This window comes from Pogona vitticeps, chromosome 1 (assembly GCF_051106095.1).
Source record: "Pogona vitticeps strain Pit_001003342236 chromosome 1, PviZW2.1, whole genome shotgun sequence".
Lineage (NCBI taxonomy): Eukaryota > Metazoa > Chordata > Lepidosauria > Squamata > Agamidae > Pogona > Pogona vitticeps.
Genome location: NC_135783.1, coordinates 199,101,025 through 199,122,972, shown reverse-complemented (window position 1 = coordinate 199,122,972; position 21,948 = coordinate 199,101,025). Strand labels below are relative to the sequence as shown.

At 41.7% G+C, this 21,948-nt stretch overlaps 1 protein-coding gene and 1 pseudogene across 1 annotated transcript in view; both read left to right on the top strand.

Moving 5' to 3' along the window:
• The first annotated feature begins 681 nt into the window (after window positions 1–681).
• AGPS (alkylglycerone phosphate synthase) overlaps window positions 682–21,948 on the top strand; it is an 83,446-nt gene continuing 62,179 nt past the window's right edge. The window contains exon 1 of the mRNA XM_020806242.3: window positions 682–966. Coding sequence (XP_020661901.2) covers window positions 767–966 — 200 coding nt within the window. The 5' untranslated portion in view covers window positions 682–766. The remainder of the gene's footprint in view (window positions 967–21,948) is intronic.
• LOC140703455 (U1 spliceosomal RNA) lies at window positions 14,492–14,646 on the top strand (annotated as a pseudogene).

Below are 21,948 nucleotides of genomic sequence, written 5' to 3'. Positions count from 1 at the left end.
TATATATATCCATACCCTCAAAAAAGTCCACCCGCCCCGGCCATTGACTCTTAAGAAGTCTCTCAAAACCTTACACTATTTCGGCAGGCTTTTCAAAACAGCTCATCAAAAGAGCCAGTGGCTGAGCCTGTCGGCCTGTTATATTTAACTGCCGTTTGTTTTTAAATGTTAGGTTAACTTAGTTACATTTTAATTGTGCTTTTGATTGTGTCTTATTTTATGTCAATGTCACTGTTGTGAACTGCCCAGAGTGATTGTGGGGTCAGATGGGTGGTACAGAAATCGAAGGAATGAATAAAATACAGTAAAATAAACTTTGGAAGGCAGCTGATGGGTGGACTCTCATCCACCATCAGTGGGTCAAAAGCAGCACTGTATCCATGTGGAGACTGTATCTTGTGCTTTGGGTGAGATTCTCTACTTGCTTTGGGTGGTCCTGACCCAAAGACTGGTACAGTATAAGGAACCCCAAAGGCTGGGAGGGCCAAGAGACTCTCCCAGGGAACCAGGCAAGGGGCGGGGCACTTGGACCACAATCAGGGCAGGAGTGGGCGGGGCTACAGCCCAGTCCAAGAATGACCCTCCCACCGCCCCGCTTGTTTGTATATGCAGAGCCCTGGGTGGAGCGGGGAGTGGGCGGGGGGAGAAGAAAAGGAACGTTGGCCCCCCTCGCGCGGTGGGTGACGGGACGGCTTATAACCGCCGCGGCGTGCGTCGCGCGCAACCTTTCACCCGACGTCGCTGGACGGCGCCACACGGAAGTGCCATGGCGGCGGCCGCGGGCGGCCGAGACGGTGGCGGTTTCCCGTCAGCGGCTCAGCGCAGGCTGCAGATCCTCTCGGGCCACCTGAGGAGGAGCGCTCCGGGCGCAGACCTGTCCGCCGGTCCGTGCCGAGGGCGGGCAGGCACGCCGCTGACGACGACGCCGCCGGCGGGAACTCGGCCACACACTTTCCCCAAGAGGCGGTGAGTGAGGGACGGAGAGAGGGTGGAAAAAGCCCGGGCGGCCGAAGGGAGGAGGGCCGCCTTCTCTCTTGCCCTTGCCCTCCGGCGCCCCTGAGTTTCGGGGTGAGGTGGGAGAACGAAGCCAGGTGCCGTCGGCCGCCTGTCCGCGCGGGCAGCTTCGTGGGAGGTGGAGGGGAACGAGGGACCGTCTCGCTCCAGCTTCTCCTCGCGGGAGCTTCCCTGCCTTCTTGGGAGCCGCTGAAGTGAACCGCTCGCCTGCAGCCGCCTCCGTTGAATGTGGGGACTCAATAACCTTGTCTTCGGTCACTCGGCTGTGTTCGTCGTCCCTTCGCCCCGAGGAGACTCTCGAGTGTGAAGATGGGAGAGCTGCCCTTGAAATAAGTGGTGCCTGGTGTTTTCCTAGGGGGACTTCAGGCATTTGTTGAATGGGAGGCGTGGTGGAGAAAAAGTAGAGAAGCTGAGGGAGAAGTGCATTCGGAGGCAGCAGCATCCACGCTTGTTAGGCATAATTTTGATTGGCAGGGGGCTGAGGCTTCCTCCTTGCCTGGAGGGTGCTCTGAAATCAGTGCCACTTTAATAGGGCTTATTCCCAGGTAAGATGGGTAACTTAAGGAAATTGTATATAAAGGTGTAAAATAATACCCACCCCCCAAATTTAGCAGCTCAGCATTGATTTGGAAACTTTGTGACTGGTCAGCTCAGTTCCAAAAAATTATGCTTGCCCCTCAGCTGTCATTTCGCTTTGTCCATTTACAGCTATTGCTGGACACCTAATGGCCCACTTGCTAGTTCATCATGGATATGAAGCTCTTGGTAACAAGCATGCCAAGTAATTTGACTAGGACTGTGGGAGTACTAGGCTTGGTCATCAATGTTTAGTCTGATGACCCACATAGGTTAACTAAGTCTGTCCAGTAAATGAATTTCACTTTGTAGTCTTGGGCTGTAACCTAACATGCATATCTGGAAGTATCTGGATCTGGTATATCGTGTAGGGTTATATTCTTGATTTTATTAGTTCTAGCCTTCTATCCTGATAGCACATGGCATCATTCTGAAAATCACAAATTGTGTGAGTTGTTGTTATTTTTAAACACATCTCCCTCCTAACCTTTTAACTATAAATTTTGGTGTGTTAGAACCAATCACTACTTCAGAAATATTTGCTCGCTCTGTCAAATGTAAACTGGCAGTAATTTGGGATGCTAGTGGAGGTGGAAGTGACTCTGAAAATCTGATATTAACAAAAAATAATATATATAATATATACATCTTTCTTTACAGAGGCATGCACTCATTATGCAACTGTACTTCATAAATTATATTTAAGGAAAGATCTATGACATTTAATCAAAGGCACAAAATGTAGGTCACTTAATTATAATATAAAAAAGCAGTTCAGGTTCAGTTTTGAACTTGAAGACTTTTCAATAATATTTCATAACAATACAAAATAATTACTTTTGAATAATAGCTGGTGGCTGATTGGATCCACCGCCTCTGTGAATGTGATTTTGATATCTACAATTCTTAACATATACCGTTTGGACTAGACTATGGCTGGAAGAGGATAGAAGGGCTTCCTGTATTTAAATTTTTGTCAAAAAACTACAGTATATGCATGCAGTTTGATTGGGACTATGACAACACAGTGATTTCATCATTGCATCATTTCTTAATGAAAATTACCTATTGAATGCTTGGGTTTTCTTGTATGTGCAGCAGCTTGAGGTGGGCCTGTGCAGCTTAGGAAAGGAGTGCAGGAGCAAAGGAGCAGGTATACCTGCACTAGCAGTTTGCTAGAATTAAAGAAGTAAAGGAGGTATATTCACAAATCTTGTTCTTATTCCGTCATGAGAAACTTTACATAGAATGAGTTGCACTGGAGCAGTAAGAGCATATGTGTTTTTGATTTGTCCAGAAGGTGCTTTTCTTTAAGTTACCAGCATTTTAGTTAGGTGAGGATTCAGCTGTCAAGGTATGGTTACAAAACTGAACAAACAGTAATGTTTCTAACAGAGAGTGTTCTGATAGACAGTAAGAATTTAGTGAGTGTAGCAGAGAAAAGGTAGAAGGGTTGGTGGAAGAGTTGATGGGAATCTGAGAACAGAAAATCAAGATATGTAAATGACAGCAAGTTCCATTACAAAATACTGCTTTGTTAACTTTTCAAGCTGTGCTGTGCATCTTGGCATCATGTTCACTTAGTGTTTTTTGGTGGAGTAGTGTACAAAACTGCAATTAATAAAACGTGAACAATCTGGTCATATACAAAGTTGGAACAATGCAGCAACAATTTGCTACCAGGAAATGCTAGTTTGGAAACTTTTATCTGGAACAGTGATGGTGAAACTATGGCGCATGTGCCACAGCTGGCATGCGGAGCCCTTTCTGCTGACACATGAGCCATAAGTCGCCGGATTGCTACTCCCCCTCCCCCCTGCAGCCAAACCTGAGCAGGCAGCTGCAACCGCAGTGCTGGTGCCCAGACAGACGGCGGGTCAGGATTCGGAGCTGACGCTGGCGGTGGATCTGGAGTGGGCTCTTGAGGCCACCTCCGTACCCAGGATTCTCCCTTCCACCATCACTTCCGGTTCCGCCGCCACCACGTCTGGTTCTGCTACCCGTCCGCCCCCCGCCCCCCAGTTTGGGCACGTGAGTCCAAAAAGGTGTGCCACCACTGATCTAGGAAGACAGCTCATTGCATGTTATAGGGCAGCATATAATTACATAAACCAACATTGCCTCAAAATTGGCAGGACACCTGTTCTTTTGAAAAAAAGGGGGGAAATATAAAGTATTTAGTTCATTTGCAATTGGAATCCTCTTTGATGAAGAAAATCAGAAGCTATTACATGAATTGCTTTAGAACCTTGATTAGAGATTGTTGCATGTACGTAGGATGTGTGCGGAGATCACAGTTCTATTTATTTGTCTTATATACCATGTAATAGTACAATGTGCACTCTTTGGGCAATTAGCAGCAATTAGTTTATTTCATAATGAGGGGCCACAGCAGTTTCTAGTGATGACTTTCTTGACCTCTTTTGATGTTACAGTTTTCAGTAGTAAAAAGCAAGGAGTCGGTTGGATGGGTTGCGATGTTCCAGCAGTTAATTTTGCTGCAAATTAAATCTAGTGCTACCAGTACACATAGTGTGTAACAAACTTCAGACAGTGTCATATGACTGTAGGGGCTGCTAAGAAGATGGGAGTTGAGGGTAAGAAGGCAGGTGATAGAAGAGAGGGGGGCAGGCAGTTTGCCATTCACTCTGCACAGTTGTTCAGGTGATTGGCAGATTGCATGGTTATAGACAAGATTAGCTGCTGAAATCAAGAATTCGTAATTTTGAATTTTCTTCCTTTTTTTGACATTCATTGTTTTTAACTTAACTGTTACTCAGTTAATGACTGACAGTGCCAATGCAGGTTTTCAGCTGCGATTTTGCACCAAATATCTTTTGATAGTCTCCCATCCAGTGACTAAGGTCAACCCTATATAATTTCCAAAATCAGGTAAGATCAAGTGTGTTCAGGTTGGCATGTACCTACTTCCACAAACCACTTCAAGAAGTAGCTTGATTCTCTTAGTGTGTAACACAGCTGATCTCTTGATTTCTTATTTCCATCTTGAAAGGATAGGCCCACAATTTAGAAGTTTTTTTGTGTCCTCAGAAAGCCAGATGCCTAAGGACTTGTTTGCAAAGATGGAAGTCACTGACAATTCTTGGCTGTTCTTTGTTCTCAAGGTTTATTTACATATTTGAATAATATTATGACATTTTGTTCTTGTGATTATATGTCCTCATGTTGAGTTATTTAAATCATCCTAGGAATTATCACCCTATGAGCCTCCTAGATGTAGTCAGCAAACTGTATGCAAAAGATCTTTTGTACAAACCAGAAAACTGGGTGCCCTCGGAGAACCTCTTTGCAGAAGAACAAGCAGGATTCCACTGTGGCAGGTCCACAATTTTCCACTGCTTTTTAGTGCAACATCTAATGGGGAAAAATACATCTCCTTCCCACCATTCATTTTTTGTAGCTTTTGTAAACTTTAAAGCAACATTTGACTCCATATCTCAACCTCAATTTTGGAGCTAATTGGAATCCTTGAATATAGGTTGCTTAGGAGAATCCAAGGACTGTACAAGAACACCATCCTATGAGTAAGAGTAATCTCTGATGGCAGTCTTTCAGACCCAGTCCCTGTACATAAGGGAATGCACAAGCGATGTTTATTAGCCCCATTTCTATTTAATCTATGCCTGAGCAATATAGTATCCTCTCTATCCTACCCCAAGTCTTTCCCACTCCATCTAAAGGACAGGAATATAATAGTACTTTTGGATGCAGATGAAGCTATTCTCCTATCCTGTACCCAGTTGGGGATATGAAGACTATTATGAAACCAAAACCCAAATTTTAGTTTTTGGGGGAAAAGAGAAAGATGGCAGCTGAACAGGAAACTGCTTGAACAGTCCAACTCGTATAACTACCTTGGAGTGACATTTAAAAGCTCAGGATCCATGGTCAGGTCTTTTAGAATCTGGAGCTATGTCAGCTGAGGCATCCACCAATACTGTTTGTTTCTCTTCTAGATCACGCAGAAAAATGGTGGCACCACTAATATATAAAGACAAACTGCTCCCCCAGATTCTTTGTGGGATTTTTCAAATGTTATTACATTGGAATCTATTCAGCATACATTTTTAACCAGAACACTAGGAATACCAAGATTACTTCTGTGGGTACTCTTTGTAAAAAAATAGCTGTGCTGTTCTGGCTGGCTTAAGATAGTGCTCTCTATGGCCTCACCGCTGGATCTTTTTGGCCTGTGAAGAAGTGGGAAGGGACTCCTGGTCAGAGGACATCAACAACTAAATCAAAGCTGGGTTACTCCCCAGCCTACCTCCACAGGAGGGGATATGAGGCTGCCTGAGAAGATATCACTAAAATATTATATCATAATAGTATCCAGACTACCATGGCATCTGTAGCTAGCTGCAGTTCCTATAGGATATACAAAGGCTTTTCCTGCCTTTTGGAAAGCTGCCCCCATAACTGTCCCTTATTAGTACACACGAATCCTGAAGTTGAGGCTCCAATACCTTGGCCATCTCATGAGAAGAGAAGACTCCCTGGAAAAGACCCTGATGTTGGGAAAGTGTGAAGGGGAGAAGGTGACAACAGAAGACGAGATGGTTAGACAGTGTCATCGAAGCTACCAACATGAATTTGACCCAACTCCGGGAAGAAGTGGAAGACAGGAGGGCCTGGCGTGCTCTGGTCCATGAGGTCACGAAGAGTCGGACACGGCTTAACGACTAAACAACAACAAGAAGATTTTACTATGCATAGCAACTGGATTTTGGCCATTATGTCAGGTCTCATAAACAGAAGTGAGATTACAGAATACTCAAACTGATGACTGGGGGTAAAGGAAAGATTTTAATAAATTTCTCACGAATTGAGACATCTCCTAACTAAATGCAGACTGGATTCTACATCTGAAAAGGAATTGAGGGATGTTACATGGACCAACATAGTGCTGGCTGACATTGCCCAGCAGGATGCTCTAAAACAGAGGACATGGTATGTTTTCTAGAAGAATGTCCTCTGTATGGAGATCTGGGAGACCAAGACAAGACAAAACCTTAATTGGCATAGAGAATAAAACATAACCAAACTGGTTCATTAAGTGCCCCACGCATACAAAATCCAGGAGGTAGGAAAGCAGAAGACCAAACCCTTCAAAGACATTTAACTGAAAGTGACGCTTTGCTCACCACTGTTTCCCCATATTCCTTTTAAGATTGGAAAACCAGCTGCCTTCCTTTCTCTGCTCAAGTGTCAACAAAAACGCAGGGCATTCTCCCTAGCCAGATGCGATGTCATGCCTGCAGCCTTACTATGGTAGGTTCAAAGGAATCCAGTACTTCGAATGACATTGCTCATGCAAGCAAGGTGCATTGGAAACTCTTTGCTCATGCAAGCAAGGTGCATTGGAAACTCTTGCCCACATGTTTCTGCACTGTCCACTCCACCAGAGTGATTGCTCCAGATTTGTGGCACTGGTCCTGTTAAAATTGGAGGGAAAATCTGATGTGGACAAAGTCCTTTTTATGTTATCTGTGGAGGTGTCTGACATTCTGGAAATAATTGCAGAGAGAGCAGTACTTAAAACCATAACTACCGGGATCAAGAACACTTCCCCTTTATGTGTAGTTTTATTCCTGCAAGCTGGTACAGACTGATACATATCCTATAGGACCACTAAATTCATTAAATGAGCCATGGAAAGATGGAAGTCACTGCCTGTTTCACAAGTTCTTTAAATTAAATTTACATCTTGTTAATTTTTTGAGAATACTTATTTTATTATTTTATTACTATTATTGAATTATTTTATGCTCTTTATGCTTGTTTATATGCATTTACATTAGATCTCAAATACTATTTTTGAGACTGGTATAATCTATGCTCTTGTATACAGCTTGATCAGCTATAAAGCAAAAAAGTATGCATGTATGTAAATCATAAAAAATCCATTTTTAAAATTTAAATCACGATTTGAATCAATTTCATTTAAATCAAATTCACATGTATAGATTTTGATTGATAGTAGTGTTCTGAGTCCTTCATTTGGACTTGGTAGACAACTATAGTTTTCCAGTCTCAAAGCTTCTTGTTCTTCTGCAGTCAAATATGCAGCCTTTTTTGGTGTCCCGCCTGGTAAATAAGATCTACAGGGGAAGAGGTGTGTATGTGTTAATAGTGACTTTTCTCTCTCTCTCTAACCTTTGACACTGATGCTGTGTCCCAATATAAGATGTTGCTGTGCTTAATGTCATTTTGAAAAGGTGTAAGTATGGGTGATATCTTTTATTAGAACTCTAAAAAAATCAAACAAATTGCAAGCTTTTGTGGAGGAATTCCACTTCATAAGGCTAATCACCACCGCTTTATCGGTAGTGCAGAAATTAGTGGACAGGAGGCCACATATTGATGGTAGATGTTTGTGCCAAGTCTTCCTGGAAAAGTGATCTCAGACTCAGGTTTCAAAAGTCTGCTGAGTGATGCAGTCTCAAGTGGTTGGAATTTATACACCCCACTCTTAAGACCAAAAGGTTTGCCAATTACTCTGTGATCTTAAGTGTTAGTTAAAGTGTTATTTCCTGAGCAGGTTGTACAGAAAGTTTTACTTGCTAGTTGCCAGAATTAAATTTTTGCTCACCATTGACAAAGATTGTGGCCCTTCGGTTGGTAAAGAAATTATTATGATACAGTGGTGCCTCGCTTAACTATGTTAATTGGTTCCAAAAAAACCATTGCTATGGGAAAACATCGTTACGCGAAACACCATTTCCCATAGGAATGCATTGAAAACCGGTTAATCCGTTCCAATGGGAACAGATTACCGTCCTTAAGCGAAAATCCCCATAGGAAACATCGCTAAGTGAAACAATGTTTCCCCTATCGGAAAGCTATTGAAATACATTGAAGCCGACTCAGTGCATTTCAGTGGCTTTCTGATGTCCGTTTTCGCTCATTTTTAAGTGTCTTAAAACGTTTGAAACCTGTTTTAAATGCTTGGAATCGGTAGTGCACCTTGTGAAACATGTGCAAACTTAATTTGGCTTTGTTCTGAGTCTTCGTTAATTTTTGGTGATTTTTTGTTTTCCCCTCATTGAAAAGCATTGGACTATCCGTTCAATGGATTTAAATGGGGAAAACAAAAAAATCACCAAAAATTAACGAAAACTCAAAACAAAGCCAAACTAAGTGTGCATAGGTTTCACAAGGTGGACTAACTATTCCAATCATTTAAAACAGGTTTCAAACATTTTAAGACAGTTTTAAATGAGCAAAAATTGACATCGTTAAGTGAAATTCCCCCATAGAGAACATTGTTAAACGATGCAGAAAATTCCTCAAAGAAACCCATCGCAAAGTGAATACATCGTTAAACGAAGCAATTGCTAAGCGAGGCACCACTGTATTCTGATTTATCTGCCATCCTTTCATACAGTAGTCCAGGGTGGCTGTGATGATGCCCCTGCTTTGGAACTGACTTTTAAGAGTGCTCCAACTGATGCTACCATTGCATTTAGTGCTACATTGGATTGAAACATGGCTAGATGCTTTTTAGTATGCTGATAGGAATTTTGGTTTACCAGTAGTTTAATCTTATATATAGTAGAAGCAGTGCAAGAGGCTTTGTTTTAATTTCTCTCAGATTTGTGATTGTTTCATAATATTTTTAGTGTATAGTTTTATATTGGCATCTGTTCTAGAACTCACATGTATGGATGACAGGTAGTATAGTGATTTTTTAAAAAATGGTGGTTGGTAATTGTAAGAAACAATTTTGCCAGACCAAAGACTACTTAGTTGTGTAATCTGGTTATGTACTTCACCTAGAAGTAAAGCGTTTTTATTGGCTTCTTATACCTGTACTGTACAGCGTTCCGTGTCTAAATCACACTGGCCATGTGACCACGGAAAGATTGTCTTCGGACAAACGCTGGCTCTATGGCTTGAAGAGCGGGATGAGTGCCGCCCCCTAGAGTCAGACACGACTGGACAAAAAATTGTCAAGGGGAACCTTTACCTTTACCTTTATACCTGTACTTGCTGAGCAGCCAGTCAGTATGAATCCTCATCCTACATGTGTAGAATTTTATCTTCTGAATTAAAGAGAAAACGTCTGGGGATGTGATGCCTTTTTAATGCCCAACTTTCAAAGATGCTTGATTTGTAGTCAGAGCATTACAGACTGGGCAAATTCACTTTCCAAGATAGGTAATTAGAATTTTAGGAAACACTGCTATTTAAAAGTGATTAATGCCATTGGCTGTATGGGAGTACAGAGGTACTAGTTATCACATAAATGGAATTGAAATGGAGACTATTAATAATTCCAACCTTTTTTTCCCTGCACCCTGTTCTGGAGTGGTTTTAACTGGAGTCAGGTTCATATTGCAAACATCCTCATTCCCATAGATAAGTTCACCAAACCTAATAACAAATGCAAACTACAGTACTGTTTGTGCATTTGACTGGCTGCCAGAGAAAGGGGAGAGTTTTCACAATTGTTGCCAGCTACTGTATAATCTCTTTGTATTTGCCCTAGCTACATGGTGCTGGCACCATTAGTGGTAGTAGGAGAATGACAAACCAGTAATATATTGTATTGTACGTAAGAAAGTGACCTAATACAAATCCTGGTGCATGAATGGTCCACTTATGGTGTCTGCTAACATAAGTCTGTTTGGAATTTGCTGCTTTTATAGCACATGATGCAATAAATTCATAGAGTTTGTGGGTTGTGATTTCTGACACCAAATTGAAGCTAAAGTTTCACTGCTTTGTCATCAGATGAAGTTATCCAAGTGTTTGAATTAGTAGTAGTGTTTGGAACAACTTGATCTCCAGTAAAGCCACAAGTCTTCAAGTATTAGACCTGTAGACTCAGGGTGTGACCAAATAAGCATTTGTCTTGCAATTTGGTCCAGTTTAGGGATGATCTAATGTGGGTAGGAAGAACTAAAGAATATAAAGTGTTTCAAAGTTTACCAGCATATTGACCATACCTCCTTAAATCCATTTGCAAGTCCTGACTAGAGCAGATTCACTGAGAAACTGTTGGATGGTGAGTCAACGTTTTTGGAAAATCCACTCATTCAGTGGGTAGACACATTGTTGGAACTATTATAGGAATCTGGGCACTGAACCGCACGGCATAGAGTTGTAGCAACTGTCTTTAAATATCCATTCAAGACATGCATAAAACATTATTGCGCTAGTTGAATTAATTCCAAAGTTTTTTAAAAGAAAGATTACAGGAGACAGTCAAATTACTATCCTCACTGAGAAACTAAGCTGAAGTTACATAGGCCAGATCAGTCAAGTTTGTGGGAAACTTTGGTGACATTTAGAAAGTACAGTATAGGCACTCAAGCAGCATTTCAGGTAACACTGTAAGGCACAGAACCTTTGGAGGGTTCCAAAAGGAGAAACAACACAATAACACAATTTATAAAGGAAAAGAGAAAGAATAATAGCATATTCATTAAACCTCTACAAGTTTCCCAAAAAAGGTGTACAGAAATATCCCTGTTTTTCAGAAATAAATGAAAGCCAGGCATCAAACTACCCAGATACTGTTGCGTAGATGAAGTGGTGGCATCTGGGGAACTTCCCTGGGTGGGGCTACCTCAGGTAGGTCCTGATTGTTCGTTTTCTGGCCATCCCAGTTAGTCTTTTCTACTGCAATGTCAACTTAATCTTGAAGACAGAATATGACATTGGTAAAGTCACTTTTGGCCTTGGATTGCTTCAGTTTCAGAAAGGCAGATTAGGCTGTCATGCTAGGAACCTAGGCAATCAAAACCACAGTGAATGCAATCTGAAGATAAGAAATAAAAAGCTAGCAATGAATTTTTGGATTGGAACATAAACCAAAGCAGGTATTAACCATGCATTCCATATGTTTCAATACAAAGCACAATTGAGGGTGTGAGTAGACTGCTGGATTATACAGGCCTGGATCTGTCTTGATTAAGGGAAAGAAGCTTCCCATATCTCAACACCATTAAGCGGCTAGCTGACTGTCCCTTTGCTGAATATGCTTAATGATCTTGAAGAATGGAAAGTTTCCTTTCCAGTTGCCTACAGAGGAAAAGGGAAAGGAAGATTTGCATTTTAAAACAAATAGTTGCTAATGTATCAGTGCTGCTTTGGAAAGACTTTTAAAAGCCCTTTCAAAGCATTGAGGATGCACTGTGTCAATTAACAACAATTAAAAAGAAACGGAACACTTCCTTTCCCTATCCCTCTGTAGGCAAGTGGAAAGGAGGCTTTCCATTCTTCAAGATCATTAAGCAGCTTCATCAAAGGGACAGCCAACCACTCTGTTTTGATCCCACTAATCACACATGTTGGCATCAAATCAAAACAGAGTAATCATATCAGGACCAAACAAAAATACAGTGGTACCTCGCTTAACGATTACCTCGTTAAATGATGAATCCGCTTGACGAGCTTTTTGCGATCGCAAAACGATGTTTTAATGGGCAAAATTTGCTTCCCAACGATCAGTTCCCTTCTTCAGGAACCGATTCTTCTCATTACGATGATCAAAACAGCTGATCGTTGGGTTTCAAAATGGCCACTGCTGTGTAAAATGGCTCCCCACTGTGCTTTAGGATGGATTTTTCGCTGCCCAGGCATTGGAAAATGGCCGCCCTGTGGAGGATCTTCGCTGGACGCTGAGGTATTTAGCCCATTGGAACGCATTGAGCGGTTTTCAGTGCATTTCAATGGACTTTTTTATTTTGCTTGACAGGGATTTCGCTCTACAGTGATTTCGCTGGAACGGATTATCCTCATCAAGCGAGGCACCACTGTAGTAGCCCCTGATAAGGACCAAAAAAAGGTGACGGTAGGCATCAACTGGGGTGGGGGTGGCTGGTTCACGATGGCATGTATGTCATGTAGTAGCCGGAAACCCTAAACTGGACCAAATTGCTTGACTTATCTGTTGATATTCAGTGTAACTATTGCTGTGACAGTTATTCATTGCAGATGATAACACCTTTAATCAAAGATTGTATTACGTATGTTGTGCATACTGTGGCTACAAGTTCGTTCGTTTAGTCGTGTCTGACTCTTCGTGACCCCATGCCAGGCCCTCCTATCTTCCACTGCCTCCTGGAGTTGGGTCAGATTCATGTTGGTTGTTTCGGTGACACTGTCCAACCATCTCATCCTCTGTCGTCCCCTTCTCCTCTTGCCGTCACACTTTCCCAACATTAAGGTCTTTTCTAGGTACCGTATTTTTTGCTCCTTAAGACGCACATGATTTTTAGAGGAGGAAAACAGGGAAAATATATTCTGAACCAAATAGTGTGATAAAATATTTAATAAACTATAACAGAATAACATTTGAACCATGTAAAGTGAACAGCAGTCAACAGTGGTATTAAGAACCATTACCACTGTCATTAACAAATGGAGAGACTTAAAGCTTTGTGTACTCTAGTTTATGTACTATAAATTTGTGTTCCATAAATTTAATTCAAGTACATATAGACCATTATCAGCCAGTGATAAGACCTATACCATGCTACCTATATTTTACATTTCCTTTCATCCACCTCCTCCCCATGCTTATAGAAATGTCTCAATGACAGATGAGATTGTTGTGCAACTCTGCCCATCTACAGCTCAAGCCTCTATTAAGTTAGAAATGGTTTGTCTGATTTGGCACTGCATTGAGAGGTCCTTTTTAGTTGTGTGGAGGATAAATAGTGGAATTAAACTATTTAACAGCTGGTTTTCCTTATTTACTTTAGGTTATGCAAAAGAACAGCAACACAAAGCTTAACCCATTCACCAGCAGTAGCACATGCTCAGCATAAGACCAAATCTCGGGTTTCTGACATAATTGAACATTTATAGCATGCAAGGCACAACAGGTTAGGCCACACAAAGCCATGAACAATGCTCTTGATGAGCCAAAAAAACTGAACACAAACTATAGTAGCTGAAATCAGGAAGCAGGTACTGTAATCCAGTTAGAAGTCACGAGGCACAGTTAGTTTCCTTGCTGCAACACCCTTTGGAAATACATTCTCTGTTAGATGCCCAGAACTAGTTGAAAAGTTTGCAAGTCGAATCCAAATTTCTCATAAGAATGCATTGAAAATTAATTAATGCATTCTTATGGGGAAAAAAGGTCAGAAACTTTTTAAAAATTAAAAGAAAGTCACTTACCAGGTACTGTAGACTGAGCCCGGCTCTTCACAGTGCCTTGGTAGACCCCAGAACAGTAAAAAAAAGAGCCCCAAACAGCTAAAAGCCAGCAGGCAGCCGGCAGCCATTTTGTGCTCTTCTCTGCTCCTGCCCCCTCCCCTCTCCCCACCTAACAGCTGATCGGCGCTGGTCTGAACCGCTTCCCAGGCAAGCAGGTTTCAACTCAAAGGAGCACCTTTTCACCCAAACAGGGTTTAACCCAAAACAAGCAGCTTTTAAAGAAAAACAAGCAGATTTTTAAGGCAAGCATGCATGTTTCTACACAAGCAGGTTTCAACTCAAACGGAGCACCTTTTCACCCAAGCACGGTTTAACCCAAAACAAGCAGTTTTTAAACTAAATTTTACATTTTAAAATGACAATACCAGTCAGTCCCAGGTCTCTCTCCCAGCTCTCTAACTGCTTGGACTAGCAAGGAAGCAGACAAGCAGCCTCTTCACTAACTGAAAGTTTGAATTTCCCCGCTTTCCCTGCCTTCCCCGCATATTAGATATGCTAATATCTGTGCACTGGAGGATTGTGGGAGGAACATTCCAGCCCCTGATGGGGCTCCTGTGGGGCACCCGAAAACACTGAGTAGGTCTCTTGGCATCTTTCAGGACCGGGGCTGTGCAGCCCTGTTCTGATCAGGAGGTGCAGCTGGGGGGTCACCATGCTTTTGGGGGATAGTGCACACAAAGGGGAAGAATTTTCAGGGGCCATTCCAACTCATACCTGGCAGGGGAGATACCATTATTGTAAAAGTGATTTTCCCAGGGTAAGGCTCATCTATTGCACTTTGGATGTGCTGACCCCTATGATTTCCCCAAATGTGGGAAAATCAACTGCCTAAGTAGAGAACTGTGTTTGTGGTTTCTCCTGGTTTTTCTAGAATCACTCTTTTTTCCCCTTTGGTCCTTGCCTGTTTTCATTGCCTACTGCTATTGGCCTTGCTGGTTTTCCAGGTAGGCTGCAGGAAGTAGATCCTGGAAAGCCAGCAGGGCAGAATGGTGAGGTCCAAACAACAAGCAGTCTCTAGTGTCAGTTCAGAGGCCTCCCAACATGGCAGTGGGAGGCTTCTGGGTGGTGGTGGCTGAACCCATTTTTTACTGTATTTACTCCATAAGATGCACATACTTTCTCCCCCACTATTTGGGGGGGGGAGTGCGTCTTATGGAGCTAAAAATACGGTAGTTTAAGAGTAATAATTTGGAAAGTATCTTAAACACAATTCGGGTATATGGGCTTAGATAACTTGGTATCATTGAAAACATGAAGACATTTCATGAAGTAGAATTGATATAAAATCTCCATGGTATAACTAGAAGTGTATCTGAAGCCCTCTAGATATTTTAGGATGCCACTCTCATCCCAGCCAATATCTCTAATGATCAAGATGGGGGGTGGGTTAGATTTCCTAGTCAGTGCCATGTTGTTATTCATTGATCATATTGAGCAGTTAGGTTTTCAAAGTTCTGAGAAAATGTACAAAAGATGTGTCACATTCCCGCCTGTCCCTTGATTGTTTCACCAAGCACAGGGCACAAGGTGTTGTGTTGCTGCCACCAATTAATTACATCAACATTGTTTATTATCAGTCACAGAGGTCCAGGCAATGTGTCATTTTCAAAAGAACCAAATAGAAGTTGTTATTGTTACAGGCGATGAAGGTACAATCAGTGTCTTTAACTCTTAACCAAACATCCTACTTCATCCACCCTCAAACCACCAACTCTGTATCCACCCCTAACTTCCAAACTCCAATCTCCCTTTCAACTCCTCAAAACTCCAATCTCCTCTCCCCCTCCTCCTACAGAGAATCTTATATCTCGTGACTCCCCCTCTCCAGCACTCTCATTGGTCCATGTAGATAGCATATGGATATTCATGACCTGGGTGGATGCCACAAGATGTTATACCATTTTAAGCTGGAGCTATGCACAACTGCCCTTTCCCTATCTCTTCTTCCTTCACCCTCTTGTTAACAACAATCGCTGTCTCCAAAGGGCTTCTTCATTAGAGTAAGTCATTGTGGGCAAGATAGCTCTGGATACTTCTTTTGCCATAGTGGCACATATGGTCTCCCAGGCTACATCACCCACAAGGCTTTGCTCTGAAGAAGAGCCCTGTAAGCGTGAGGCATTGGGACCTTTGGATCTCTGCTGATTGCCTTCCCTGCTGTAGAATCTGTAGCTGCCCATAGCACTCACTGCTCAGTGCTCTGCCCAGTGCAGAGCACTGAGCAAGCAGGCCAGTGCCTTGATTAATGGATAGAATGAGACAAGACGTCAGGGGAGCCCAGCTGGTTTCTGCAGCAGGAGCACAGCATCAGGACTCTGCAAAGAATGATAGTTAGGAATAACACAGAAACCCTGGTGTTGATAAGTTAATGCATATGTGTTTTGTCATAGAATTCTTCATCCCAGTTCAATCTGTATGTGACAAAAATAGAATCTCTTGCTGTACAGTAATAGAACAATCTCCCTTTGGCATTGCTTTTTGTAAGATAAGTGTTATAAATAGACTGATCTAGATATAAATGTCTTTTCTAAGCAGCTAGAAATGTAATTAGGTCAACAGGCTATAATTTAACCGTATACTCTTAGAAATAATGAGGGGCAATAAACTGAAAAGGCTGATATGTCATTTTACTGAATAAGATAGTGTCAGATAAATACTGTTGATGTGGGTGGTAAATGAAATCCAAAATTATGTGCATGTTAAATGAAGTTGAGTTTGATAGTAATGAAGATAGGTTGGATCCAAACTTGCCCTTCTACATGAAGAGAGGCTCCTTCTCTTTCAGGTAGGACTGAAATTCAGGACAAGTTTTCCCTGAAAACTAAGGGGGAAAGTTGATTTTTGCTGGTCCCCTTTTCCTTCATGTCAATTCCCATGCACTTCTTCAGGGTCCCCAGATTCTTCTGGAACTGATATTTGGAGCAGGGCATAGGACAATGCAAGGGAAAGGAGAAATTTATTAAAATCTTTCCTTTACCCCCAGTCATCAGTTCGAGTATTCTGTAATCTCACTTCTGTTTATGAGACCTGACATAATAGCCAAAATCCAGTTGCTAAGCATAGTAAATTATTCTTCTTGTTGTTTAATTGTTAAGTCGTGTCTCACTCTTCGTGACCCCATAGACCAGAGCATGCCAGGCCCTCCTGTCTTCCACTGCCTCCTGGAGTTGGGTCAAATTCGTGTTGGTAGCTTCGATTACACTGTCCAGCCATCTCGTCCTCTGTCGTCCCCTTCACCTCTTGCCTTCACACTTTCCCAACATCAGGGTCTTTTCCAGGGAGTCTTCTCTTCTCATGAGATGGCCAAAATATTGGAGCCTCAGCTTCAGGATCTGTCCTTCCAGTGAGCACTCAGGGTTGATTTCCTTCAGAACAGATAGGTTTGTTCTCCTTGCAGTCCAGCGGACTCTCAAGAGCCTCCTCCAGCACCACAATTCAGAAGCATCAATTCTTCGGCGGTCAGCCTTCTTTATGGTCCAGCTCTCACTTCTATACTTTGCTACTGGAAAATCCATGGCTTTGACTATGTGGACCTTTGTCGGCAAGGTGATATCTCTGCTGTTTAAGATGCTGTCTGGGTTTGTCATTGCTTTCCTCCCAAGAAGCAGGCATCTTTTAATTTCATGGCTGTGGTCACCATCTGCAGTGATCATGGAGCCCAGGAAATCTGTCACTGCCTCTATATCTTCCCCTTCTATTTGCCAAGAGTTTTTTTTTTATGTTGAGCTTCAGACCATTTTTGTGCTCTCTTTCACCCTCATTAAGAGGCTCTTTAATTCCTCCTCACTTTCTGCCATCAGAGTGGTATCATCTGGATATCTGAGGTTGTTGATATTTTTTCCTGCAATCTTAATTCCATTTTGGGATTCCTCCAGTCCAGCCTTTCACATGATGTATTCTGCATATAAGTTGTATAAGTATGCTGATGTCACACAGCTCTACATCAATATATAAATATGCTGATGACATACAGCTCTACATCTCTTTTTCACCTTCTGCAGTGGATGCCGTTCCGTCCCTTCAGTGCTGTCTGGAGACTGTACTGAAATGGATGCAGTTGAATGGGTTGTGGCTGAACCTGGACAAGACGGAGGTCTTGAGGGTGTGTGGTCCTTCCATCAGCGGCATGGGTGACTCCCTCTCTTTTGGGGGGTCAACCCTCACCACAAAGAGTAAGGTTTGCAGCTTGGGGACCTGGCACTTACCATGGAAACCCAGGTAGCATCTGTGGTCCGTTCTGCCTATTTTCATCTGTGGCGGATTGCCCAGCTGCGACCATATCTTGATGGCGGGGGCCCTCACTACTCTTGTCCACACACTCGTAATCTCGAGATTAGACCACTGCAATGCACTCTACGTGGGGCTGCCTTTGGGATTGATGCGGAAACTTCAAGTGGTGCAAAATGCGGCAGCCAGGCTCCTTAGTGGGGTGAGGAAATATCAGCATATCTCCCCCACCCTGGCTGCTCTGCATTGGTTGCCCATTCGTTTCTGCATTGATTCAAAGTTCTAATGATGACGTATAAAGCCCTAAACGGTTCGGGACCTCGATACCTGGCAGATCGCCTTCTCCCACCCAGGTCTACTCGAATCACCCGACAAAGCCAGCAGGGATGGCTGAGGGGCCTTATGCCAAGAGAGGCCCGGAAAGAAAGAACAAGAAACTGGGCCTTCTCGGCAGTGGCCCCTCGGCTGTGGAATACTCTACCAACGGAAATCCACCTGGCTCCCTCACTGGGTGTTTTTAAAAGCCATTTAAAAAGTTAGGCAGGCCATCCCTCCAGTCAATTAACTGTTTCATTTCTTTAATTTCCCATCTTGATAATGTATATATCCACTAGTTAGTTGGTTGTATTATTAAGTTTTAATAAGTATATTATTCTATCATTTTTTGAAAGTCGCCCCGAGTAGACTTTGTCTAGAGGATCGGGGTATAAGTCTAAATAAAGTAAAGTAAAGTAAATAAGCAGGGGGACAATATGCAGCCTTGTCATACTCCTTTCCCAATTTTGAACCAATCAGTTGTTCCATATCCAGTTCTAACTGTTACTTCCTGTCCCACATATAGGTTTCTCAGGAGGTAGATAAGGTGGTCAGGCACTCCCATTTCTTTAAGGGCTTGCCATAGTTTGCTGTGGTCCACACACTCAAAGGCTTTCACTAGGTTGGCCTATTGAATCAGTAGGGATTTGATAAGTCAGCTCCTCCATACATTTAATTGATTCAAATGGGCCTACTCTAGATTCAAGTTACTTTAGCATGGTAAATTGCAGTTAGTGTAGACCCACTTATATCAATGGAATTTACAGAGGAGTTGACTCACTAAATCCCCATTGATTAAATGGGTTACTCTATTGTACTCAGCAACAGAAGTTTGGGTATTGGCTTGGCTTCGAGGCATTGCTGAGGTAAACTTAATGAAAGGTGGGATACTGGTCTAAGAAGAGATAATCCTGGTTTGGGATTATAATCTACTGTGTAAAATTTGTAAAACATAATCTTAAATAGCCAAGTGTCTATGCACAATGTGCATGGTTGGAATGCCATAATACCACAGATATCCTTCCAGTAATGATCAGTGTTAATAATATAGTTCTGTTACCAGTACGTTTGGCAAGGGTGGGTAAAAATAAATGATTTTTAAAAATAAATTTAAATTGCTATTTAAATAATAATTTTTTTAAAAAAATTATTTTTTATTTTAAATCATTATTTAAATCGATTTGATTTAGATCAGATCCATCCAGCTGTCTGCATTTTTTTAAATATTGACTCTAACTGTACACTGTGCATGTTCATCTACACCAGAGATCTCATACCATAGATTATAGAAAATCTCATTTTGTAGTAAATCTAATAGTCTAATAGGTGCTCTTTTTGCAGCAACAGATGTAACATTGCTGGCTCTTTGAAAAATAGTATTTCTAGTATGTCTTAAGCATGCATAAATATATATGTTTTCTGGGCACAGTAATCTAAAAAGAGTTATTTACAATTGTAAATTTATCTTAAATTAGTAGTGATTTTTTGTATGTTGATTAGTTTACTGATTAATTTCTTAAAACTTCACATTCCTCTTAGTAGATCATTATTCCACTTTACATCACTGACATAGTTTTCAAAGCCTGAAATTCTCCTTCCCTCCTCATCTATCCTTCAAATCTCTTCCTGGGATGTATTTTTCAGATATTTTAATTAGATATTTGAGCTTCCATGACAAGATAACTCTTCTTTAGTGGACAGAGGTGCCGTGTTGGTCTGTGAAAGCTTTTCAGGCAAACTCCAAGGGCGGGGGGGGGATAATATAAAAAAGAAAGGAAATAAGAAACAAAAAACCCTAACCATGGCACCTTAAAGGCTAATTATTATATTTTAATGTTAGCTTTTGTGGACAAGTCCACTTCTTCAAACATATTAAGTGAAATACAGTAAAATACAGGCCAGAAGTAAAACATGCTAGCTTTGGGAGTCAGTGGTGGTCCGATTTGTAAATATTCCCTCAACAGACAGAAATCAGAACAAAAGGGAAGAGCAAAAAAGGGAGGGAGGGGGTTTGTGGTGCTGAAAAGACCAGCTGTGACATGGTGGCACTGCGGGTTAAACCGCAGAAGCTTTTGTGGTGCAAGGTCGGAAGACCAGCAGTCATAAGATCGAATCCACGTGACAAAGTAATCTGCCATCGCTTTGTCCCAGCTCCTGCCAACCTAGCAGTTCGAAAGCATGCAAATGTGAGTAGATAAATAGGTACCACAACAGTGGGAAGGTAACGGTGTTCCGTGTCTAGTCGCGCTGGCCACATGACCATGGAAACTGTCTTCAGACGAACGCTGGCTCTATGGATTGGAAACGGAGATGAGCACTGCCCTCTAGAGTTGGACACAACTGGACATTTGTCAAGAGAAACCTTTACCTTTACTAAAGACCCAACTGAGCAGTAACATGACTAAAGGAGACAGCAGAAGAACAATGTGTGTTAGTATAAAGATTATTATGTAGCATTTTTTACTTTTGAGGTTTGTACTCCCAGCGTCTGGTAGTTGTGAAGGAAAATAACAGTAGACAACGGCATAAGTACTGTATTATATTTGGTATAGAGTTAGGAAACCCTGACTTCTATTCAATGTTTTTATATGGGTGTCCATCGTGTGTACAGATTTTATCCCTCTTTATTTATGTTCTGTAGTGCTTCTTTTCAAGAATGGCATATTTCTTATCCCATTATGGTAGATTGAAATGGTTGAAGACCATTTTCTGTGCATTGTGTTTTCAGATGTCTGATTTATTATCTGTTGATTCTTTTGCTTAGAGATTGTCCTGTGTAGAGTTCAGAGGGGCACGGTTGGTAAAAGATGGCATAGATCACATTAGCTGAGGAAAATTAACTGTTCCTCCATGATGAGTGTGTGCCTGGGCATAATATACATTGGGGACATGGCAAAATCCTCTCCAGAGGGCGTGTCAGAGATATTCATGCCAAAATAAAAAATAAAGGTGGGTTCAGGAATACTGAATATGTGGTATATGAGCTGATGCATGCTCCTATAATAGGGAGTAAAACTATAAGAGATACAGTTTTACTGTATATATCTGTAAGAGATATATTTGTGGTGACGTGGATTTTATTCCATGGGGGTGTTAATTTTGTCATATAATGGATCCCGTGATGTGGGAACTAAATGTTAAGAAAAGAATTTTGTTTTCCTATTGTCTTCTAGATACTCAGGAAGAAATACATTCATAGAAGGAGAGAGACCCCTGATTATAGAGAAATCTGTATGAATCAGTGAAGGCAGACGTAGACATAACACCAAGGGCAGTCTCATTCAGTGACACAATTGAAAAATTGAATCAATGAAGGGAGCAATTAGAATGAAAGATGTTCATTTTGTAATTGATCCCTTTCCACCCTTTTGTGAATGAATACACGTATAGAATGAGAGGCTTGGCTTTATTTCCATCATGGATCTGCAGTTGGCTCTCTTTCAGATACATGAAAATATTGCCATCTTGTGGATGCTTATTTGTGGGTCATCTCTTTCTTTTGTTTTCATTATTGCAGCATCCATTACTAGATTGTGAATAATTAGTTTTGGAAGAATATTTTGATCTTTCTGCCTTCAGTAGTTCCTTGGGAATGAAGGAATGTTTACATTGTTTTGTAAA